General features: G+C 48.3%; 1 protein-coding gene across 1 annotated transcript in view; it reads right to left on the reverse strand.

Moving 5' to 3' along the window:
- RIMS3 (regulating synaptic membrane exocytosis 3) overlaps positions 1-10842 on the reverse strand; it is a 62858-nt gene extending 52016 nt beyond the window's left edge. The window contains exon 1 of the mRNA XM_082229155.1: positions 10332-10842. Within this exon, the coding sequence (XP_082085281.1) occupies positions 10332-10388 (57 nt within the window). The 5' untranslated portion in view covers positions 10389-10842. The remainder of the gene's footprint in view (positions 1-10331) is intronic.
- Between the last annotated feature and the right edge of the window lie 15265 nt (positions 10843-26107).

Below are 26107 nucleotides of genomic sequence, written 5' to 3' on the forward strand. Positions count from 1 at the left end.
ACCCCTCTGCTTGGGCAGTGATCTCCAACAGCCCTCTTATGAGGAATGAGGGGAGAAAATCAATGCAGTTTCAATTTAAAGGAAAACCTACTTAATTCACACTATACGAAACAATTCACAAACCAAACACAGCCAGCCTTTGAAATTCACACTTCTCTGAATTTTGCAATGCCAAGTAACATGTTCAAAAAAAGTTTTGAGGAAGTGTCTATATTGGGCAAAATTCCATACAAAATGTGAATATGTGGAGAAAATTGCATTAAAATGCTGGTGAATTTCCACGAGGACTTAAAAATATGTAAGCTGATGGGGAAATGTGGAGAATTGGTTAGAAAAATGAGAAACTGAGACAAACAAAAATTGGCAGGGTCATCCATGCCTAACCTCAATACCCTTCACCTGCCCTGGGGAAAGCTGTTGGAGGGATCAAGCAGCGTCCCCTCACCCAGAGAGATCAGTTGCTGGGTCCTTACTTGATGGCTTCTTAGTCATACTTTGCTCTTACTTGCAAAGCAGAAGCTGATCTCTGCAAAGCAAGTGCTTGGGTTTCATTAGGGCACTGCAGCCTCATCAACAACAAAACTTAATCTTCCCTTCGGGAGAACTCCAAAAGGCTGGCAGCAAACCCTGGAGAAGATTGTGCTTACCACAAACAAAAAAGAAGCTCTCAAGGAGGGAGGGGTGTCCCTATGGGGCAAAAAGAGTGTCTGTGTTTTAGAAATGGGGGAAATTAGTGAGGTCAGCATGGGGGAAATCAGATAGCAAGGCATCGGTTTTCAAATGCAGAGAAATTCCATGCCTCATCAGTATATTCAGACCCACCAAAGCTTCAGCAGACATGTGCATAATGTTGAGACTAACCATGCTTTTCCTTGCTTTGGCCTCTGCTTAGAGGTTCCACAAATACAGGATTTCAGTGAAGGATTCTAGAGTTTTGGCCATCAGCCCTCTGAAAGGGCCCTAAGGTTTGAGAAGGCCAAAAACAAGCAGATATTCTTTTAAAAGACTGATGTACCCCTACCTCAACAGAGATAGCCTGGCCTCAGTAATCCATGCTCTAGTAACCTCCAGTTTAGGCTGTTTTGATACACTCTATGTGAGCCTGCCTTTGAAGTCTGCTCAGAAACTGCAGTTAGCATAGAATGTGGCTACTGGAGTATTTAACTGGGACCAGGTACTTATGTTCACATTATACCTATTCCCCGTGAGCTACGCAAGATCCCATTCTTTTTCCAGGCTCAGTCCAAAGTGCTGTTTTAGATATTTAAATCCTGAGGACCAAGGAACTTGAAAGAGTGTGTCTTCATCTGCTCCTGCCTCTCCATGGAGATCTTCAGTGGAGGGCATCCTTGCAGGTGCCCCACCATCTGACATGAAGCAGGAGGCTACCAGAGGGCAGCCTTCTTGTTGGTGGCACCCCAGGTGTGCAATGCTCTCCCCAGAGGTGACCACCTGGTTCCTACCATCATGTCTTTTCAGCCTCCAAAGACCTTCCCTTCCAAGCTTTTCAGACGCAATTTTAATCTGAAAACTGACTGTTTTATATTTCTGTGGCCTTGGGTTGACTTGTACTTGCATTTTAATTGTTTTCTTTTTTCTTATTTCGCCATCCCTCCCTGAGAATATGATTGAAGGGTGGTATAAAAACACCTAAAACAAAATGAATATGTCAGAACCCTTTTTTGCTGCATTGCAAGACATCCGTTTCTAGGGCAGAGACTGTGTGTTCAAAATTCAAACCATTTCCAGCATGCATTACTACGGCCTTCTGCCACCTGGTGCCTCCAGATGCTTTTGGCTGTACTGGCTGGAGCTGATGGGAGTCGTGGCCCAAAATGTCTGGAGGGTCACTGGCTGAGGAAGATGCTACAGAGTATCATCTTCTTCACCTGAAGCTGTGTCCCTTTTCTCCCCACCTCCATTTGTCCAGTTCTGGTACACGGATGCAGACCCATGGCTTCAGGCCATGCTAGTATCCTTGAACCTTGGCTTCAGTCCAGATTGTTTCCAGACATCTGGCAAAATAATCCATTAGATTAAGATAATTTCCAGTCTAAAACAAGTCTTGTACACCCCTAAACCAGAATTACTGACTTCATCTGTGTTCTGGTTTGCTTTCAACCTTTCTTGCAGTTTCCTAAATGATTTCCAATTAAGTCATTAGCCTCTAGCACTGTTGCTTTTACTCCCTCTAGCCCTTCATCGTCAATTATTATTACTATTATTTTGCTACAGCATGATGGAAACCTATTGCCTTTGGCAACAAAAGAAACAAGAATTAAAATCAGCTTATAGTTCAGTGAGAAAGCCCAGACTTGGATGAAGGTGGTCCCATATTTAATCCTTGCCAACTCAGGATCTTGTGGAATAATGCTAAAAGAAGAATTATTCCAGCTTTAAATTCCCAAAGAGTTACTTTCAGCCCATGTAAACACCACCAGGCTAGATGGCTGGATGGTCTGACAGTATCAGACAGCTTCCTATGTTCAGGACCCCCAAGAGGCTATTTTTCTATTTATGTCGCTAAATTCATGTTCTCTTGTGCACTACTATGAAAGATAAAATATTGGTGGTCAGTCTGCTTTTCTTCTTTCTTCTTTTTTGGTCACCCTACGTTAGGGATGGAGGAGAAATTTGGTATTGTTAGCATTTACAGGTAAACCTACCTATTCACTCTTCCTGAAACACACACAGACTGCGACCCAGCCATCCCTTGGAATTCACTTGCCTCCAGACTTTAAATTGCAGTTCATTGGCTAATTAAAGTGTATAGAAATGCATATAATGGAGTAAAATGTGCATTGAAAAATGCACATATTCATGAAAACAGCAGCTATATTTACGTGACAGGCGAAAATATATTTATTTGTTCAGGTGTTTGGAGCAGGATGAAGTCGATGCCGATTGGAGCTTAGGCTTAGTGCTGCTGTTTTTTAAAATAATGGATGCATGGTTTTCTTCTGTTTTATTTTATATCACTGTTCATAATTTATGGTGCATATTGCAAACAACCCTGTGCTCAGATCTGGAGGAAAATTGGGGTATAAAAACTCTGAAATAAATGAACAGCTAAAGTTTTCATTCCGAAATTAAGGAGCAGGGCACCAAAGAGGGCTGTTGGGCTTTGGGCTGTATAAGCTGCCATCTCTCAGATAATACAAGGCCCTGTCGTGGTGCTAATGAAATCAGCCACTCTAGACAAGACACTGTCTCAGTACACTGAGTGATGTAATACAGTGCCAGGCTAATTGCTTGTTTAGCATAGCCTTGAAGGTTCGCTTTAAATGCCTCCTTGTCTGAGAAGTGAAAAAAAACAAGAGGCATTTATGCATAATCCCTTCCATCACCCCCGTTCTAGTTATTGATCTGGAGTAATACTATAAAAACGATTCCCAGTGTGTTTATGCAGATAATTTTAATTGCAACACAGTCTGTTCTAACCTTCCCCTTCCTGAAGCCTCAAAGTGGGTGGGTGACAAAAACTGCTCCCCCACCCTGGTCACTGAAACTTGATATTTCTAGTGATAAGTGTGCCCACCCAAATCCTCACTAGTGTTAATCCAGAGTAGCTGGATTAATTTTCTGGATGGACACGTGAAAGAGTGATTCAGATGCCACACTGGCAGTTGTTGTAACATGGTTATTTCAAGCAATAATGTGGATGAAGCCCCAGATTAACCAAGGAAGGGTGGCGCTGTGATCACCACAGAGCCTAGGGCTTGCCGATCAGAAGGCTGGCAGTTTGAATCCCCGCGACGGGGTGAGCTCCCGTTGCTCAGTCTTTGCTCCTGCCAACCTAGCAGTTCAAAAGCACATCAAAATGCAAGTAGATAAATAGGTACCACTCCAGTGGGAGGGTAAACAGTGTTTTCGTACGCTGCTCTGGTTCGCCAGAAGCGGCTTAGCCATGCTGGCCACATGACATGAAAGCTGTACGCCGGCTCCCTCAGCCAGTAAAGCGAGATGAGCACCGCAACCCCAGAGTCGTCCGCGACTGGACCTAATGGTCAGGGGTCCCTTTACCTTTACCTTTACCTTTACACAATGTTTATGCTAAGCCAGAGCTCACCATGACTCAGCCTTGGCCATGGGGTTTTTTCGGTTCCAGAGCTCTACCACTCAACACCTGGATTACATTCAGCAGTGCCCCAGAGAATATGCAGAGTGCTAAAAGAACATGGTGCATCCCCACATGCTGAGGACCAGGGAGGATAAAGCTTCCAGCACACTTCTCTCCCCCCCCCCCCCGTTTTGTTGTGTTAACCACCAGAAAGTGTCAGTTCCATGTGCTTCCTTGTTGGCTGACAGGAGCTGTGGAAAGTGGGCTGCTTCACCTGTTGGATTTCTACTGGTCAAGCAACTAAATGATTTACAGTGCTGCCCCGCAAGACGAACGCCTCGCGAGACGAAAAACTCGCAAGACGAAAGGTTTCTTCGTTTTCGAGTTGCTTCGCAAGACGAATTTCCCTATGGGCTTGCTTCGCAAAACGGAGCTTGCCCCCGCACCCCGGACCTCTTTTGAAGCAAGGGGCGGCAATGGGGAGAAGCGATTCTCCCCGCTGCCCCTTCCCTTGCTCTAAAACAGGTCCCCTCTGTCCCCGGACGGTCTCCATAGGAACGCATTGATTGATTTTCAATGCATTCCTATGGGAAACCGTGCTTCACAAGACGAAAAACTCGCAAGAAGAAAAAACTTGCGGAACAAATTAATTTCGTCTTGCGAGGCACCACTGTAAAAAGATGCAAAGGTGGCACTCCGGGAGACCTCCCTGCATTCCTCATTCTTGGCCTTGTGCACTCTACATGCACACGCCACCCCTGTTCCATTATCGGTTTTACATTCCCAGCATTTGGGCAAATCATTTAAGTTTGCCGCCAATTAGTCCAAGCCACATTTCCCCAAAGGGAACTGCTGCTGTCTTATTAAAGCTAATTGGAAGAGAGCTTCTGGCGGCTGAAGGTAGCCTGTTAACCCCTGGCTGTCTGATCCTTTGTTAAAAGTTTCTTGGACACTCTCCTCACCTCAACCCAGCAACAGGGGTGAGGAACATTTTTCAGCCTGAGGGTTGCATTCCCTGTTAACCAGACCTCTGGAGTTGCCCCATTTTCTGCCCCCAAATCATCTCTAGACAAGGCGATCTAAAATTTATTTCCCCAAATTAATATTCCACACTGGAATTCAACTCCCACAACACATGCAAGTGGTGGGTGGGGCCAAAGTGGGCATGGCCACCACACACAACTCTCTCTCTCTCTCTCTCTCTCTCTCTCTCTCTCTCTCTCTCACACACACACACACACACACACACACTATTATAAATATATTTTAAGCCTAACCCATGCATACGCGAACTAAGGCCCGGGGCCTGGATCCAGCCCAATCGCCTTCTAATTCCAGCCCGTGGGCAGTCTGGGAATCAGCGTATTTTTACATGAGTAGAGTGTGTGCTTTTATTTAAAATGCATCCCTGGGTTATTTGTAGGGCATAGGAATTCGTTCATTTTTTTAAAAAAATATAGTCCAGCTCCCCACAAGTTCTGAGGGACAGTGGACCTGCCCCCTGCTGAAAAAGTTTGCTGACCCCTGGTCTACCCTTTTCCTCCCCAGCTGTGATGCTTCTGCAAACACCTCCATGCTCCGTAGTATTTTTGAAAAAAAAAAATCCTCCTAATGGATCCAGTAGAATACTTTTTTCAAGTCTAAAACCTGCACAGGGTGTCAGGCAGCACAAGGAGGAGGCAATGATAGAGACCACCCCCGGGGGCCACATTGGCTTGTGGGTCACTGGTTCCCCACCCCTGCAAAACAAGGTTGTGGATACAGCTTTGTTAAGTTAGTGGAGTAGGAATGGATTTCTACTCTGCAACTGCCTACCCACAGGAATTTCAGCTGTGTGGCCTTCAGTGATTCATTTCGAAGAAGAGGTCTTCTGGACCCAGTTTGTTTGGATGAGAACTGGATTGACCGGTCTTACTTCCTGATCTGTGCAAACTGGTTGTGGAGAATTGGCAGTTTGGGTAGATATGTGCTCATACAAGTACTTTTTCATGAAAAAGCCATGGCTAAATTCTAGTACTGGGGGATTTAGTTATTAGGGTTTTACTCTCCACCCCAAATCAATGCGTAATTGGAAAAGCTTTGCAAAAATAAAGAATGTCTTTAAATTTGCCTGAGTGCAAGTCCCACTGATTTCCACAAGTGAAACAGATGCTTAACTCTCTCCCACTGAAATCACTGGGCCTTAAGAGTTCTTTTGGCTGGATTGTGCCTAGCCAAAGTTGTCATCCTAAACAGGTTTACTAAGAAACAATCCCCATTGAGCTCAATGGAATTTACTTCTGAATAATCATACTTCAGATTAGGCTGGACACTTCCAAAGAACTCAGACCATACTGAGTATACTGACTATTACCTACACCAGTGTGGGATCTGGCTGCATCTCATAGGAATGGGATGAAAAGAAAGCTTGCCAACTTCTTGAACAGCCCCTGCTTTTTTGTACTTTTAACAACAGCCTGATCTCCTGAGGTTAATAGATGAAAATGCCATGTACAGCTTCACCTGCTAACTCCTACCTCTCCAGCTCCTGTCTGGGTGCTGTTAGGGGTGGTCATATTGGGGCACAGGCTCCAAATCTTTTCCTATGTGCCCCAAGTGTTCCGATTGTGTGTGTGTGTGTGTGTGTCAGGGTGGTGAATTGGCAGCGGTGATCTGAATTATTGCATAGAATATTAATTTGGTAAAATAAATTTAAGATCACCTTATCTAGAGATGATTTGGGGGCACAAAATGGGTCAACGGAAAGAAAATTGATTTATAACAGGATCCGTTGGGAAATTAATTGGGGCAAATGAATGGAAAAGGAACTGGTTTGGGGGTAGAGTGCAAAATAATTGAAAGAAGAAGAATTAATTTGGGGCGATTTGGATGGGAAGTCAGTTGGCTTGCCTTCTGTGACATTTAGATTCTAAATTCGCACCCACAATACAAATGAGCATATTCAATTTTTCTGCAAATTGTGCCTATGACCATAAGTCTCAAATCTTTTAAGTACCTGGGAATGTCTCTGGCTGCTGTTCAATTGAGAAAATCAGCGAAACCAGCTATTTCCTGGACATAACAGCATATGAGCAGCCTTGGTGGAACAAACCAAAGGCGTATGTAGTCCAAACCCTGCTTCTTACAGCAGGCCACCAGATGCCCTTGGGAAGGAAGCCCACCAACAGGATATGAGCACAATAGTTCTCTCCAGCTGCTAAACCCTGGCAAGTGGTAATTCAGAGGCAGGCTGCCTCTGACCCTGGAGGTAGCATGTCACAACTCAGCCAGTAAAACACGAAACTCTTAATCTCAGGGTTGTGAGTTTGAGCCTCGTATTGGGCAAATGATTCCTGCATTACATGGGGTGGACTGGATGACCCTTGGGGTCCCTTCCAACTCTACAATTCTATGATCATAAACAGTTGCTACTTTGCATCCTCACCTTCCACAAGTTTACCCACTCCCCTTGATAAGCTGGCAATGCTACCAGAAAGAGGTATGGGCACAAGATCTACCAGTAGCCAAGCATGCTCTCAGTCAATTAGGAAATCTCCATCAGTTAATCATATGAGTTTCAACTGGTTAAAGCTGCATGAAGCAACACTATGAAGGGCAAAGGTACTGCATACGGTGCAGCAGTAGAGTGGTCACAGATGCGGCCAAAATAAAAAAAGGAAGTGCATTCACACACACCCCACTACAAAAAGAGAGTTGCATAAAACTGAAGAGGCTAATTTATAGGTTCAATTAGAAATAATTACTATAATTTAAATAGAAACATGATATGTCTCACCATAGTGGGGAATAAGAGTATAACCAGGTGATCCGTTGTGTGTGCCTGCTTAGTCAGTTGCCCAGGTGCTGTTCACTACTGATGGCGCTAACCACTTTGAGCTCCTCTCCTGGTCTCCCTTCTTGCAGTTATTTAAACAGAACGTGGACGGAATGGCTTTTCAAGTAGTGACAGACTGATAAATATTCCCCTGCTAGCAGATTGCAAGGTGGGGGAAACCCTGCTTGTCTTGATACAACCTTGATCTAGGATGGGGACCTGTAGCTCTCCAGATGTTGTTTGACTTCCAGCTGGAGTCTCAGAAGATTTTGAGGGCACTAGGTTGGAGAAGGTGGACTTAGGAGAACATTCTCCAAATGTTCTGTCAAGTTTTTCAATAGACCAACTGTTGAACAACTGCAGGAGAACAGTCCACCAGTGACACTGGGTATCCAAACATGATTTTTATTGTGCATTCATAATGATTAGTGCTTATGATGGAATAGGAGCAGTTGTACATAAAATCGCACTATGAGAAGATGTGCAGATGGCACAGTGTAAACTAATTCAAAAACAAAACAGAACAAAACCACAGTCCAGTATGGATGGTCCATTGACTCAGTTCATCCCAGGCTACCTAAAACTGTCAATTCAGAGGTTTCAGCCCAATACCCACTGACCTAGGAAAGGGTCCCATTGAACTGAATGGGTCTTGCTTCTGAATGGAAATGTAAAGGACTGCACTGTAAGGCAACAATCTTATTTAGCCTTACTAAGAAGAAACTTCACTGAGCTTACTAGGCTTGCTCCAAAGTAAAAACATGCAGAATTGGGCTGTATGCTTCCCACCGAAGTGGACAGCTTCATGTCTTCCTGTGTTCCATGGACTGCTTTAATGTGGGGAATTAGCACAGGGGCCAGGACCTGACCTCTTCCTTTTGCACAGAGGCCCCAATCCAAATCACACACACACCATTATTTCTGAGGACAGAAAAATTTGTTGGAAGCTCCAAACACGGAATTCCTACATAAATCTAGCTGGGTAGTTAGTCGCAATGGACTTTGGCTGGACTTTGGCTATGGTTGCCAGTTCAGCAGGGGGAAAAAAGGACTGACATGCTCTTCTGCCTTTAATAACAGCTATAGAAACCAGCAAGTGAAACACTTGACAACATGGAAATTATCATTATTTATATATTTAAATCATTTTTACCCACTGTTTAAAAATATAAATTTTTATCTCAATGTGGCTCCCAATATTAGAACACAACAAGAATACAACCAGAGAATTAAATATAAAAAGTATATAAAGCAGCATTTACTCATTAAAAACCACACAGAAGAAAAAAGCTATCAAAACCCACCTAAAGAGATTTATACTTGTCAATGCGTATGGATCAAACTGTTACCAAAGGTACTGTAACAAAGAGCAGTAAAGATGTTGGCAAACCTGACTGGTGATTGTAAGACGATAAACAAAATATTGTGTAGAAGATTTTGGGGTACTAATTTATGGCAGAAACACATGCAGCCCAACCCTATGCCTTGTTACTCAGAGATAATACCCACTGAGCCGATTCCCAAGTAAACCTGCATAGGAGGACCACTGCCTTAATTTGCATGATGAGTTATTTATTTCAAGCTTCTAGGAGTCTCTGAGAAAAAAGATTCTAAATATTCTAAACATGAAACACCGTGATGCATATTTTTACACTATTGGCAGGGAAACACTTGGAGTAAAAAGTACACACACTTCAGGGGGGATGGGTTTTTTTTACAGAGAGGGTCACTTCCAGTTGGGTTGCCATGTTTGTTTTTAACTCACTCTGCTGCTGCACCTAGAACAGCCACCCAGCATGCAAAACCAGCAGATACAAGCTTTTCCAGCTGTGGAGCAAAATTAAAGATGTTGTTACATTACACTCCCATCAGTACCAGCCAGCATAGCCCATGGCCACGGGAGCTGTCATCTAACAACACCTGGAGGGCCACATGTTCCCCATCACTGAGCCAAGTGGTGGGGAGCATGTTATGGGGCATGGACGGACAGGTTGCTGCAAAAGGCATAAGATCACCAGGATCAGTCACAGACAGGAAAAAAAAGTCAGAACTCTTCCTGGGAGGGGGTTATAATGCACTCCTCCATAATACTGGGAGGGGGACATCTGCAGAACTGATGACCAACAGCCCTCTGGAGCACATACCCCAGAATTCCTTAGGACCTGTAGGAAAAAGACAAGTTCTGTGCATGCACACACACCATTCCCCACCCAGCCCCTTTAGTCGATTCGTTGCTGAGAGTGGGGTTGAATAAAAACCCAGGCTGGCCCTTTGTCGAACTTAAGAGAGTATCACAGCTGAGAGTAAATTGCAGCCGCTTGAATACAACCCAGGAGACCAGAAGGCTGCGCACCCTTCCTAGACAACATCCATATTGTTCCCAAAGAGAACATCTCCCGCCTTGAATAAGAACAAATGCTGCCCCCCTCCCCGAGCCGGCTGTTAGTAGCTACTCACCTCCCCGCTTCTCCCTGCTGCCACTGGCGAAGAGCTGCTCCCCGCTGCCTCCTGCATGCATCCACCTGTCTCTCGCAGCCTTTCCCTGCTTCTGCTGTTGTAGAAAGATGCTTGCCAGGATCTGACGATGCAGCCTTAAAGGAGCGGGGTGGGTACCAGCTGTCTCTCTCAGCAGTGGCAGCACAGCATCCCCTTCTGGAAATCACAGCTGGGGCGGAGGCAAGGGAAAGCCCAACTGTTGGACGGTGCTACTCTGAGCTGTGCTGTTTAGATGCAGCTGCTGCTCTGGTTAAGAAAACACTGGGTACGTGCATACACACACCTGTCCCCACCCTGCAGTGTTGCTTCCATCTCAGCATGCAAATCATCAATTGCCTTTTTTGCCCGGTGGGGATATCAGCTCTCGTTGTCTGGGTACCAGACTGGAACACAGAATCCTAGAGCGTCAGGTTGGAAGGATGGCACACCAAAGGTCCTCTAGTCCAACCCCCTGCAATGCCAGAATCACAGCTAAAGAACCTTTGATAGGTGATCATCCAGCTTCTGTTTAAAAAATAGCAATGAAGGAAAGTCCAACACCTTCTTTACTGCAGGAGTGGTAAATCCTGTGGCTCTCCAGCTGTTGCTAGGACTACATTTCTCACCAGTAGTCAAGCTGGTTGCAGAGGCTGATGGGAGCTGCAAATGCAAAACATCTGCAGGGCACTAGATTAGCTTCCCCTGATATACAGCTGACCATATCACCTTATTAAATAAATGCTAGCTCATCAAATAACGCTTAAGGATGCATTACATATATAGATCACCATAAACCGCTACAGTTCTTAGTTAAATCTCTTATTCTTTTATGGTGTTTTATTCCTCTGGACACGTATTTTAAGTACACTTAATTAGTATATTGACTGTTAAAACCCCGTATCAGTCGTTTTTATTGTTTATGTAGAGAATTAAGCAGAATTTCTGGTTTAATATGCTGGCTGTTTGCCGTAACAAACATTGACTGACTGACACATAGATCAGCTCCTGATGGGTAGACTGTTTTGCTTCGTTAATATTTATAAAAAATATTTATATTTTGCTATTAATAATAATGAGGAGTCGCAACAATTATAAATAAATTCATACAATAAAAACCAGTGCTTTTTTCTGGGGGTACCCAAGGGCACTGGCACTCTTTTTCTCCCTTTCAAATGTTAAAAGTGTGGCACTTACTATAACAACATCATGGTGAGCACCGGGCACCTTTTTTTCAAAAAGAAAAAAAGAAGCACTTATTTTAAAAAGTATCAAAAAGTTAGAATCAGAGCTCAGCCAGCTATTATGGAAATACTGTACATGTTCTTTAATTGCCTGCATAAGCCTGATGGAATCGAAAAGTTTTTAGCAGGCATTTAAAAGAAACAGAAAGCGCCTACTGAATCTCTATTGGCAGAGAGTTCCACAAGACACTGCCAATGACACTCACTGCCAGCTGGGCTGGGTGTGCCAGTTTTCCAGTGGGGGTGGAAAACTAGTCTGCTCTTGTGCCTTTATCAGAAACTTTGTCTGTAAGAATATCACAAGCTGAAGCTTTCCAAACACAAAAAGAAATGTTAACACCCACTAACATTATCTGTCATTACCTGCTACGAAGCACACAACTAGAGTCGCTGGTTGAAATGTTGGCAACTCCAAATCTAAGCCAGGTTGATAAATACCATTTGAATTTAAACTTTATTGTTGTAGACTCAGAAAGGATCCTCAAGGGTCATCTAGCTCAACTCACTGCGATGCAGGAATCTCGGCTAAAGCATCCCTGATACATGGTCATCCAACCTGTGATTAAAAGCCTCTAACGATCCTAGGGTCGTCCACCACCTAGGGAGTCTGTTCCACTGTCAAAACAGCTTTCACCCTGAAAAAGTTCTTCCTAGGGTTTAATCAATATTTGAATGTTTAATCAAAGTCTCCTTTCCTGGGTTTTCAAGGATGCTGTGCTTACTCAGAAAACATTCCTTAGAGCTAAGCCCCTTTTAAGAAGAGAGTGGAGCCCTGCAGGCCATCATTCAGCTCCCCATAGGTCTCCTTGTCCACAATGTGACCGGGGATCAATTAATTAATTCCTCACAGCTGGCCCAGCTGCAAATCCCTCAATTCCGGCCAGACTTTGTTCTGCCCTTCCTGTATGGGCCAGAAGGAGAAACTATTAACTATTTGTGTATTTTTTAGCGCCCTTGCCAAAACCATGCATGGGCAGGATATTCTTTTCATGGAAAATGATTTATGAAGATTCCATTCTGATCATAACATACATTTGTCTTACTAAACAAACCTGCTTTTCTGAAACATTCTAGTCAAAGCAGCTATGAGAAAGAAATAAAAACAGCACATCATTTTCTTTTTAAAAACTTATTTTAGGAAATAAAATGTACAAAAACATTGAACGTGTCTGCACAATATATGCCACAAGAGTTTGAAAGTTAGATAAAAGATGCAGGCAGGCACTCCAACCTCCTGTGCTTCCTCAGGATTCAGTTTCCTTGGAATAGTCAACAGAGACCATGGAGTCTTTTGGATATATGGTTTCAGGGAGCTGAACAGGGCCATCTTTACCCGGGGGTGCAAGGCACCCGGGGGCCGAATTCTGGGGAGGGCCAGGCGCCCGCTGCTGAAGCCGCCTAAGCTATTAACTATCTACCTGTTATGAAATATATGCCTGTTGTCTTTGTCCATGGAGTTTTCTTGGCAGGGATACTGGAGTGGTTTGCCGGTTCCTGCTCCAGGTTATGAAATAATTAATTTTGATCAAGCTAGAAAAACAAAATACATATTGTCAGGGGTTCAGGAGCAGAGACGCAGAGAAGGGAGGAAGCAGAGAGCGAGGGGGAGGAATCCGAAGGGAAAATGAGTGATGATGACGACCCGAGATCTCCAAGCCTAAGCAGTGAGTCAGAGGACTCCCAAAAGGGAGCCCCAGTGAGCAGAGCAAGGGGGGGATCCGGGGGGACACCCCAGGAGGAAGGGAACAGAGGAGATTCAGAGAGTAGCAGCTGGAAGTCGGGACCCACGCTCATAACTGAGGGCGGCAGCAGCTGGAAGTCGGGACCCACGCTCAAGACTGAGAGCAGCAGGGAGGAAGGTAGCCAGGCATCGGGTTCCGGAGGCTGTCAGCAGGAGGGAGGGCACGAGTCAGGGGTGGTCACGCCCTCCTCAGAGAGCGAGGCAACGGTTAAGAGGAAAGTAGAGAGTTGGGCGCGCGCGCCAAGTTCAAATGCAGCGGAAGCTGGAGCAGTAAGCAGCCCGGAGAGTGAGCCAGGTCCTAAAGCCCGCCGCAAGGAGGCAGAAGGATCAGGGGGGTCAGCGTCAGAGGAGAGTAGAAGGGAGGAGGCCCAGGGGGGCAGAAGGACCCAGAGACGTAGGGAGAGGCGAAGGAGGTGGAGCAAGGCTAGGGTATTAAGCTGGTGTGCAAGAGGCGGGGACTCAGACGGGTCTTCGCCGACCTAGGGCAGAAGGTGTAGAGCTGCACGCTGCAGTTCGGAAATGAAACCTGTAACTTAATAAAGACTCTTATAAAGTGAACGCTGGTGGACTTGGTCCTATGTGAGCTGGGACTGGGTGGCAGCCCTGACAGTAAGACCCGTCTCACAAAAGCTTCGGACACCTGATATCTCGCAGCGGAGAGAGAGGCAGCTGGAGGAGGGGATCGGTGTTTGGGAGCAAGCTCACGACGGTTAGCAGAGATGACGGAAGCAGAGAAAGTTGCAGCGCTGCAACAGGCAGTTACCCAATTGAACGCGGAGGTACTGGCATCCAAGAAGAGGGAGGAGGATGCGGCAGCCGCCTACAGAGATCTCCACGCCAGGTTTGAAGCATGGGTTAAACACGGGCAGCCAGGACCCAGACCGGAGGGGGTTGGGTTGGCACGGAGAGCAGGAGGGCTTGTGGCTCACTTCGATGGTAATTTACAACAGTACCCCAATTTTCGAGCAGACGTAATGTGCGCACTGCAACTGCTGGCAAAAGACTTTAGAGATGAGGAAGAGAAAGTGGGGTTCATACTATCCCATTTGCATGGGGATGCTAAAGCGTGGCTACGCAATTTGTGGAGGGATAAAGATCCGGCGCTTCAGAATGCAGATGCCTTTATCAAAGCGATGGATGCGTGTTTTTTGTCTACTATTGATGTGGATCTTGCCCGACGGGAGATTCATGGACTAAAACAAGGGAGGGCAAGCGTCCGGCAGTACCACGCCCGCTTTTTTGCGCTGGTCAGTGCCTTAGAGTGGGACCGGGATTCGCCCCCTGTCAGAGACCTGTTCTGGGAGGGTCTAAGCTCTGCGGTCAAGGATGAAATTGCAAGGGGGGAGAGGCCCCGAAGCACGCAGGAGGTGGTCCAAAGGGCGCTGACTGTGGGGGTGAGGCTGGAAGAACGTCCATGGTGCAGAGATGAAGGACGTGGAGGGCGCGAAGCAGCGAGAAGTTTCTCTTTCGTTCCAAGAGAAGCAGCGCGTGCGCAATCCACACCTCCGCCAGGAGGGGGAGGGGAACCGATGGAGGTTGGAGGTGCAAGGGCTCAGTCAGCAGCCAGAGCACAAGCACCGACAGCAGTGAAAGCGAAGCCTCCTAGAGGGAACAGGAAGTGTTACATCTGCGAGGATCCAGGCCATTTGGCGAAAGAGTGTCCCCGGAGGCTCCACAAGCACACTGCAGCCTCAGCAATGGTGACTGCAGCAACGCAGCAAGGAGAACCACAGCAGGGAAACGACGATGTCTGGCTGGAGACAGAGGCACTGGGGCCCAGCCAGACGCATCAGTGAAGCAGTCCCCAGCGATCTTGCAACCCACGGACCCCCTCCCACCCAAACCAGTAGTGCAGCTCACAGCATCTCTCCAGCTGCCCGATGGCGTCACTATCGAAGTGCCGCTTTCCGTGGATTCTGGAAGCAACGCAGACTTTATAGCGCAGGATTTTGTGGAGCAGCACGCTATACAGCTACTGCCTGCCACTCTGCCCCTGCAAGTCGTCACAGTGGATGGCAGAGAGTTGCTAGGGGGGCAGGTGGTGAAGCAGACGCCACCGATGGTGATGCGCCTTGGCAACCACAGGGAAGTCATCAGTTTTAATGTCACCCAACTGTCGGACACGCCCATTGTGTTGGGCATGAGTTGGCTGGACAGGCACAGTCCGACACTGGCTTGGTACCAGAGACAGCTGATCTTCGGCTCCTCTTATTGCGCAGAACACTGCATCCTGCCCAGACAGGAGGGAGAGGAGGAGGAATCACAACTGCAGTTGGGAACGTTGCAAGCAGTCCCCCACAAATACGCAGACTTTCTGGAGGTCTTCTGCGAGAAAGAGGCTGACAAGCTACCACCGCACAGGCAATATGACTGCAAGATTGACCTCCTACCAGGGGCGACGCTGCCGAAAGGGAAGCTGTATTCCATGTCTGAGGACGAATTACAGGAACTCAAACAGTTCATAGATCACAATTTGCAGCGCGGTTTCATCCGGGAGTCCAGGGCAGTAGGGGGCAGTCCTGTTTTCTTCGTGAAGAAGAAAGACACGCCCCAAAAAAGACTGGTGGTGGATTTTCGCCTCTTAAACAAGATGACCAAGCCTTCTGATTTCCCCATGCCCAGGATTGACGACCTACTAGCGACGGTGCGCAAGGGACGCGTGTTCACCAAGTTGGACCTGCGAGGTGCGTACAATCTCATCCGCATGAGGGAGGGCGATGAGTGGAAGACAGCCATGTTCACGCCTCTGGGCACCTACGAATACAGAGTGATGCCGTTTGGATTGCAAAACGGTTCTCACTGTTTCCAAGCTTTCATGCATCATGTGTTGGCGGGACTCCTTTACAAGAAGTGCGTCTGCTTTCTGGATGACATCCTGATATTCTCCGAATCGCAGCAAGCCCATGACCAAGATGTTCGGGAGGTGCTGAAGAGGCTGCAGCAGCATAGACTGTACGCCAAACTGGAGAAGTGCCAGTTCGACACGACGGAGGTGGATTTCTTGGGTTACAAGTTGTCGGACAAGGGGCTAGCCATGGACAGCGCCAAGGTTCGTGCGGTGTTGGATTGGAAGAGCCCGCGCAACCGGAAGGAGGTCCAGCGGTTTGTCGGCTTCGCCAACTTCTATCGCAAGTTTATCAAGGGGTTCGCGATGCAGACGGCGGCCATTACGGACACGCTAAGCTCCAAGAAAAAGAAATTCATCTGGACGGAGCAGGCGGAGCAGTCCTTTCAGGCACTCAAGCGTCTCTTCGCGTCGGAAGAGCAACTGCTGCATATCGACCCCAGCAGACCGATGCGGGTAGAGACAGACGCGTCAGATAGAGCAGTGGGAGCTGTCCTGCTGCAAAGGGACCCACAGGGGGTCTGGAGGCCGGGAGCGTTCTACTCCAGAAAGCTCAGCAAGTCGGAGCAGAACTACACCATCTGGGACAGGGAGTTGCTGGCCATTCATGCAGCTTTCAAGGCGTGGAGGCACTTCCTGATCGGCGCCAAGCACACGGTGCAGGTCTGCACGGATCACAAGAATCTGGAGCACTGGCGCACGGCTCAGTTCCTGAACCAGAGGCAGATACGTTGGGCGGAGTTCTTTGCTGACTTCAATTTCCGAATAGAGTACGTCCCAGGCGACACCAACGTCATGGCGGATGCACTGTCCCGCAAACCGCAATACCTCGAAGAGGCGACGCCAGCGGCAGCCATGCACATCTTCGCGCCAACAGCGTGGGCGTGCGCTTCAGCCACAGTAGACCTGGATGCGGTGCGGCGGGCGTTGCAGGACGACTCCTTCGCGCAGGCGAAGATGGCAGAGGTGCACAAGGGCACGGCGAAGGGCGACGAGTTCCAGATACGAGACGGCTTGCTCTTACGTAAAGGGGCCATCTACGTGCCGGGAGACGAACTTCGCGCCAGGGTACTGCAGCAGCTGCACGACGCACCCACGGCCGGGCACTTTGGCACGGAAAAGACGGTGGAATTAGTCGCAAGGGACTTTTGGTGGCCCAGACTGAGAGGGGAAGTCGCGGACTACGTTGCGAGGTGCGACACCTGCCAGAGGGCCAAACCGGTGCACAAACCACCGGCGGGACTGCTGGAACCGCTGCAAACGCCGTTTGAACCGTGGGAGAGAGTGGCCCTGGACTTTGTTACGGATCTACCCAGCTCGAGAGGCAAGACAGCTGTACTAGTGGTGGTGGACTTGTTCACCAAGATGGCACATTTCATTCCGTGTGCGAAGGTGGCCACGGCGGAACAAACCGCCAAACTGTTCATAGATCACGTGTTCAAAGTGCATGGTCTGCCGCGGTCTATCCTGTCCGACCGCGGGCGCCAGTTCGTCTCGAATTTCTGGCAGAAGCTGATGAGTTTTCTAAATGTCAAGGTCGATCTGGCATCAGCAAGACACCCGCAGACCAACGGGCAAGCAGAGAGGGTCAATGCCATCATGCAGCAGTACCTGAGATGCTATGCCAATCAACAACCTGCGACCTGGGTGGATTACCTGCCGCTCGCCGAGTTCGCTTACAACAACACGAAGCACGTGTCCACAGGGGTGACGCCGTTCTTCGCCAACAATGGGAGGAATCCCAGAACCTTCCCGGGACGGGAGAGAGTGGGGGACGGAGAACCACAGACGGCGGACGCGTTCGCGTCAGAGTTGCAAGCGGTACACGATCAACTCAGACGGCAGCTGGAGCTAGCTAAGCACGCCTACAAGGTGCAAGCTGACAAGCACAGGCGGGTTGGCGAAGAGATCCAAGTGGGAGACTGGGTCTGGTTGGCAGCCCACGCAGTGCCGACCAGGTCACTAGCCAAGAAGAAGTTGGGGCACAAGCAAATTGGTCCGTACCAAGTCGAAGCACAGATCAACCCGGTAGCCTTCCGACTGGCGCTGCCGGAGGGTTCCAGAATGCATCCGGTGTTCCACAGGTCGGTGCTCACTCCCTACAAGGCACCTCACAGATTCCAGGAGCCAGGGACGGCACCGAGTCCGTTCCGGGAGCGGACAGAGACGCGAGGGGTGACGCAGCAAGACCCCATCAACGAGGTCACGGAGATTTTGGACTCCAGATGGGGGGAAGAGGGAGTCGAATACCTCCTAGCCAGAGAGGGCACCCGGGCCAGCGCCAATAGCTGGGTGCCAGACTACGCTTTGGAGGAACCCCTGCTCAAGGACGAGTTTCATGCCCTTTTCCCACACAGACCCATGCCAGCGAGCTTCTTCGACGACTGGCTGTTCACGCCCACACTTTCTTCCAGCACGTTCCATGGATTCGACTCGGACGGGGAACCCGCACTGAGCACCCGTTCCCCAGAAGGATCGCCGGCGGGTTCGGCGTCAGACACCTCGTATTGGTGGGACGATCGACCGGAGGAGCAATGGCGCCGGAAGTGGCTGGAGATGCCAGGTCGAGCGACCGACGCAGAGACTGACATGGACGTGTTCGGGGAGGACCTTGGGTTCGAGCACGGCGGTACAGAGATGGAAGCGGAACAGGTCAACGTCGGCGACCGCGAGGAGGAAGCCTCGGAGGTCTTCAGTTGGCGGCCAACCACAGGGAGCGAACTGTATCCGGCATTCCCTCCCGTGATGATGGAGCACCCAGCACCCACACCTGAAAGCGGGGAGGGGGGAAGGGGGGGCTTCGAGGGGGGGATGGATGTCAGGGGTTCAGGAGCAGAGACGCAGAGAAGGGAGGAAGCAGAGAGCGAGGGGGAGGAATCCGAAGGGAAAATGAGTGATGATGACGACCCGAGATCTCCAAGCCTAAGCAGTGAGTCAGAGGACTCCCAAAAGGGAGCCCCAGTGAGCAGAGCAAGGGGGGGATCCGGGGGGACACCCCAGGAGGAAGGGAACAGAGGAGATTCAGAGAGTAGCAGCTGGAAGTCGGGACCCACGCTCATAACTGAGGGCGGCAGCAGCTGGAAGTCGGGACCCACGCTCAAGACTGAGAGCAGCAGGGAGGAAGGTAGCCAGGCATCGGGTTCCGGAGGCTGTCAGCAGGAGGGAGGGCACGAGTCAGGGGTGGTCACGCCCTCCTCAGAGAGCGAGGCAACGGTTAAGAGGAAAGTAGAGAGTTGGGCGCGCGCGCCAAGTTCAAATGCAGCGGAAGCTGGAGCAGTAAGCAGCCCGGAGAGTGAGCCAGGTCCTAAAGCCCGCCGCAAGGAGGCAGAAGGATCAGGGGGGTCAGCGTCAGAGGAGAGTAGAAGGGAGGAGGCCCAGGGGGGCAGAAGGACCCAGAGACGTAGGGAGAGGCGAAGGAGGTGGAGCAAGGCTAGGGTATTAAGCTGGTGTGCAAGAGGCGGGGACTCAGACGGGTCTTCGCCGACCTAGGGCAGAAGGTGTAGAGCTGCACGCTGCAGTTCGGAAATGAAACCTGTAACTTAATAAAGACTCTTATAAAGTGAACGCTGGTGGACTTGGTCCTATGTGAGCTGGGACTGGGTGGCAGCCCTGACACATATATACCTAGGTAATGTTGTTGTTGTTGTTTCGTCATTTAGTCGTGTCCGACTCTTCGTGACTCTTCGTGACTACAAGAAAGAAGATTCCACCTAAACATTACGAAGAACTTCCTGACAGTAAGAGCTGTTCGACAGTGGAATTTGCTGCCAAGGAGTGTGGTGGAGTCTCCTTCTTTGGAGGTCTTTAAACAGAGGCTTGACAACCATATGTCAGGAGTGCTCTGATGGTGTTTCCTGCTTGGCAGGGGGTTGGACTCGATGGCCCTTGTGGTCTCTTCCAACTCTATGATTCTATGATTCTATGTCTCCTTGGACCAGAGCACACCAGGCACTCCTGTCTTCCACTGCTCCCGCAGCTTGGTCAAACTCATGCTGGTAGCTTCGAGAACACTGTCCAGCCATCTCGTCCTCTGTTGTCCCCTTCGCCTTGTGCCCTCCATCTTTCCCAACATCAGGGTCTTTTCCAGGGAGTCTTCTCTTCTCATGAGATGGCCAAAGTATTGGAGCCTCAGCTTCAGGATATGTCCTTCCAGTGAGCACTCAGGGCTGATTTCCTTTAGAATGGATAGGTTTGATCTTCTTGCAGTCCATGGGACTCTCAAGAGTATATACCTAGGTAATATATACCTATATACCTAGTAGTATATACCTAAGTAATACCTAGGTATTACCGAAATGCATACCTACTGTTTCACTAAAGCACTTTCGACTTTGTGCGCTCATTTACCAAAGACGCGGCGCTTGTCATTTATAATGGCGGCGATTGTCAGACTCAACAATGGCCCTTGTCATTCACAATGGTGGCGCTTGTCAGACCTGGGGGCTCTGGACGGATCTTTGTACCCTGGCAGCACATACGCTAAAGACTCCCCTGGAGCTGAAAGTCTGGCACAGAGCAGACATGCCTGTGTGTCTGGAAATCTGAGCCTCACTCCAAAAGCTCAGACACACAACTCTCATGTACCCAGCCACCATGGCCTATAGTTCCCCTTCCAAGGAGGGTGTGGCATCTAGGAAAGAGAGGTGGAAAAAGGCCCACCCACTTGCCCTGATAGGAACATCTGGAGGAACACAAGTACTCCACAACTGTTTTAAACTTCAGAGTCGTACAGACTTTGCTCAGCTCTTGTATATGGGATCAGTGAGCAGAAGAAGCAACAGCGGTAGGTCCTTCGCCTCAGGCTGCAAAATGTCATGGGCCAGCTCTTCTACATAAATCAAAATAAAGAAAAAAGAAAAAGAAAAAACCTAGACTGTTCTGTAGGCCTAAAGTTCCAGAGAATCTTAGATCTTTTTCAATCTCTTGATTCAAATCATTCTTTTAAAGCGCTCAACCTTGAGAGCAGCTGGATATTTGCCACTTCCTGGCAGTGATCACTGCCAGTTGGTTCTCTGCAAAAGGAACGGCATGGCTTTAACAGGATTAGCCTTCTGAGACATGTCTTAAGAGGATTCAAGGAGGGCTTCCTTGATAGGCTTGACTCCAAAGCCCATCAACGATCTGTGAACTGATCTGGAGTGTTTGAAGAGCTGGTGATGCAGGTGGCTAAAAGGTAGGTCTGGATGCTGCCTCTGGACAGATGGCATACATGTATTAATTTATGGGTCCCCTTCGACGCACATGGACGAACATACTCAATGAAAGGGGTGTAGAAATGTTAGCATGCTGCATAATCTTAAATTACAGGAGCAGACTTTCTGGGCTCTCAGCTTCATGCCGAGAGCAACTGAGATAGTAGAACTGAGGTTCCCTCTGCAATTATTATTGGGGGGGGGGGGGAGAGTTAACCTAGATCTTTACCCTCCCCGGTTCTACCAAAGCTTCCAAATTAATTTCCAATGAAGCCAATGGCTTCTAGGGCAGCCATTTCAAGCTCCAAAGTGAAGCCTGAAGCACCTGTTTGGTCTTAGACATGCACAGATCTCCTGCATAGTGTACAGTCAACTTGTGACATTTTGGAGGTGCACTGGCAGACGAAGGGGGGCGGTCCGACCGGGTGCCATCCCTGGGGGAGCCATCGCGCCCCCCCGCCTCCCAGGACGCTCACTGCTTGCCACACACACCCCGGGATGCGCGCCACTTTCCACGCACCCCCCGACGCGCGCCATGCCCCCGGGATACGTGCCAGCCATGCCCCAGGATGTAAACGCTCCTGGTGCCAGAGCAGGTAGCTCCACCACTGTGGAGGTGTCTGTGCATCTAATAGATCCCATTTTAGTTCCTTTCTAGCAGGAGTGCAAAACTTTCAGCCCAACTTACCCTGCCAGGGCATTTCCCCAAAACCATGGTCACATGTCACACCACATGTGTGCGTGGGGGGGGGGGGAAGCATGGCTGCTAAAGACATGGCTGATAAACAAGGAGTTCAACCCTCTTTGGGTGTGCCAGCTAGTTTGCATTTGGCCACAAATGTATCCCTGCCTTTCCAGAATGAGTTCTGCCCAGGCCGCTAAGCAGGGTTGGAAACCTTTCATAGCCTGCAGGTTGGGACCAATGATAGACTAGGATCTACTGGCAGATCTCTGGACATTTTGCAGTAGACATTTTGCAGTGGCATCAAAAATATCATTTCCCCTACATACCAAATCAGACTGTTGAAGCTCGAACTAACTAGGAGTCTAGGAGTTCAACAAACTACTGGTACTGAAAATAAATTCTGAGTCTCAGAATGTGCTCACAGACCACCTAATTCTTTTACTTCTTGCTTTGGTTGGTAGATCTTGTGGTTCTGTCACAGGAGCATGCTGGTCAGTAATCACACGGTTCAAAGATGGAGTTGATTCTTTATTAGCAAAAACACAATCTCCACAGACTTGATTGTCAGGCCTAATGAGCAGAGCAGCACATTTCCTGGCTGGATCTATACTCACTCTTTAAACATTCTTAGAACGATGCTTTTGATATTCTAAACATAAAGGCATTCTCTTTCCTCTGCTTCCTTTTCTACACAGTCTACCCACTTATTTGACAGGGAGAATTCTGCAGTGCCCTCTGGTGTCACATTTTAATAACTCATTACTGAAGTTTTAAAAGAACATCATATGGCTATAAGATTATAACAACCCTTTTGAAACTCATTTTTAGCATTAAAAATCATGAATATAGATGAGTTCCTCCATGAAAGTGGAGACTGAAAGTCCCTGCCTCCTCTGCCTTTTTCCTGCCTCTTCTGGTTCCGGGAGACAAGGGGGAGGGCAGCTTGTCACAGCAGGAGAGGGAGATACCATGACTCTTCACCAGTCTGACTCATCTCTACCTCATGGCCTCCCTCATCTCAAGCTCCTGCTTCAGCTTCTGCCTCCGATTCTGGACTTCTCTCTTCCACAGACTCTCCCAGCTCACTAAGTCCTGTGACCTCTCCAGCTTCTGAAACCTTTTCCTCCCAGTCTTCTCACTCTCACCACTCACCGTTGTCTGACCACCGCACCCTGACCTTTGAACCTACTTCTCTCAGTTGTCTCCCTCTGCATCCAAACAGTCCATGACAGGTTCTAGTAAAAAAGAAAAAGTAGATCTGGCAAGCCTGAAGTTTGCCATGCAGCATCAAACATGCTAACACTTCTGTTTGCCCTGTCACTTTCCCCAAGGAAAACCCATGGTTTACCACTGAATTGGAACAAACAGCAAATGGATTTTCCCTGGATTGCCATTTGATCCTATTTAGCACCAAAGAATGGGTTTTCCAGGGTAAAGCAGCAGGGCAATGCCCAAACTGCTTGGACCCCTGCCTAAACAACATGGGACAAGCAGAAATCCACTTGGACCCATGCTTTCTACACACAGAACAAGCAGAAGTGTGGACGAGCCCTATGTTTTGTGCTTTTCCTCAGGCCACATTCACACCACACATTTAAAGCACCATGATACCACAATAAACAATCATGGGTTCCCTCAAAGAATTATGGGAGCTGTAGTTTGTTAAGGGTGTTGGAGACCCCTATTCCCTTCAAAGAGCTACAATTCCAAGAGTTCCTTGGAAAGAGGGATTGAACATTAAAGCACCCTGAGATTTGTAGGTCTGGGGGCGGGGAGTGGGATAGAGGGCTCCTAACATCCTCTCAGCACCCTTAACTGATGGGAGCTGGAGGGCACTGGCTTGGGGAAGGCTGTTGTAAGCTTCCCCCAGCAAGCCATTATGCTTGATTACATATTAATTATTCCAGTGTGTCGGAAAAATTGTAGTTTCAGCTGTGGTGGCCCTGGAGCTAGCATTTTTGAGTGGGCTCAGCTTTGTAACAACACATCATCATAATCTCATTCTGCAAGGTAACTAAAGCGGTCTGAAGGATGAGGATCAGTGGTTGCTCTCTGCCTCCATCTGGAGGCAAAAAAGAAACACAAAAATATACTGTTTCCTTACTTTGCAGATACAGTACACATAGGGGGTTCATGACCATCAAACTGTCCATGAAACCTCTGATTATTCTGTTCAAGGCAAATTATGCAATATGGAACAACAGATTATTGTTTTTCTAAGTGCCTATTTTGTAGGGAAAAAATCTTGTACTTTGTTCCCCCATGCCCATAAATCTACAGCTTGGAGTATGCAGACTTGTAAAGTTCTATGCTCTGAAATTAACAATTAACTTCTGAAGAACCAACTCTCTTTTTCTGTGTTTCAGCAAAGGCACCATATGAGGTGCCAGACAAAAGTGCAAAAACAAAAAATGCTTTAGACTTGCAGACATTGCTCCATCATGAAACTGAAAGAGGAGAATGTACAGTGGTACCTCAGGTTAAGAACTTAATTCGTTCTGGAGGTCTGTTCTTAACCTGAAACTGTTCTTAACCTGAAGCACCACTTTAGCTAAATGGGGCCTCCTGCTGCTGCCATGCCGCCGGAGCACAATTTCTGTTCTTATCCTGAAGCAAAGTTCTTAACCCGAGGTAATATTTATGGGTAAGCGGAGTCTGTAACCTGAAGCGTATGTAACCTGAAGCGTATGTAACCCGAGGTACCACTGCATTTTGGAATGTGCTGGGTGGGGGTGGGCAGAAAACTTCACTTTTGCAAGCTGCAACTTTTCAGGCCTGCCTGGCACACACAGACCTTGTTCTGCAAAAGGCAGTGGTGTTTTTTGTACTGCAAGCTGGTCATTCTGTTGAAGCAGTGGCTTTCATTTACTGATACAGAGGCTGTTGGGTAGGAAATGGAGCATTACTTGATGAGTGGTAGAGAATGTAAGACATAAAAAGGAAAGTGGATGGACAGAAATCTCCTGAAGCCATCTGGACTTCTCAGTTGGTTTGAAATAGGGTGCTGGTCTGTTCTAAAAGGGCACCAGGGAGCAAATTCAGCAGCCCCATGAAGACTCGCTCTTCCGTTCTCAGTCAGACAAATGGCAGTTCAAGTTTTAAGCAGATTGCCCTTTGCTTAGATTGGGCACTAAAGGACAGGTTTCTGGAGGGGGGTGGACTCCAGGGCAAAAAAAAAAAAAAAAAAAGCTCAGACCTAGAGCTTTAAAGTTTGGACCATGCCTGGGAAGAGGGGAAAAAGGAAGTGTTATGCTTGTTTCCTGCACTCTTGTCCTATATAATTTGTGCCAAATTTTGGCCTCGCACAGGGCGCTTGCTGTATTACAGAAGATTACCAAAGCCCGGCCCTGCTCTTATAAGCATGTCTGCTTGGAATTACAAACTGATGGAAGGGGAGGGGGCTGCTGTGCTGGAATCGTGTTTGCAGGCTTCTCATAATGGGCATCTGGTTGGCCACTGTGAGAACACTATGTGTACCATTAGGTAGATCCAGCAGGCTCTCCTTATGTTCTTGTGATAGGGAATGAAGCAGTAGGTCTGCCCTAGGTCTTTTGCAGATGAGGACAGTACGTATAACCACCATTCCCGGATAAAATGATGAAGACAAAATTTCGTGGATGCACAATAACGAGGACGGAGGGAGACACCTTCGACTACCATACCCTACAGCCAGCGGAAACCAATTCGGGAGTTAATCCCACTGAACTAAGAAATGGGATCTGCGCCTAACTAAGCGCGCACAGGATCGTATCGCGGTGCCACAATCCTCCTTGGCTCACTTCTTCTGTTCCTCCTTGGGAAACGTGGTTCTATTTCTTTGGTACATACAATTATTACCTTCCGGGGAGGTAGAACAAAAACTACAACTCCCAGGCTCCCACGCGGAAAGAACGCGCGTCGCTCGCGTATGGCAAAAAAAATCTCGCGATACCGAACGACTACGAGGAACGTGGAGGGGGGGAAAGAAATTTGCGCCTGCGCAGTAAGTGGACGAAGTAACAAACGTAGAGAAGGGGCGGGGCTCACCCTCCTCAGTCCCAGCCCCGCCGCCATC

The sequence above is a fragment of the Podarcis vaucheri genome (assembly GCF_965113315.1).
Source record: "Podarcis vaucheri genome assembly, chromosome: 7".
Classification (NCBI taxonomy): domain Eukaryota; kingdom Metazoa; phylum Chordata; class Lepidosauria; order Squamata; family Lacertidae; genus Podarcis; species Podarcis vaucheri.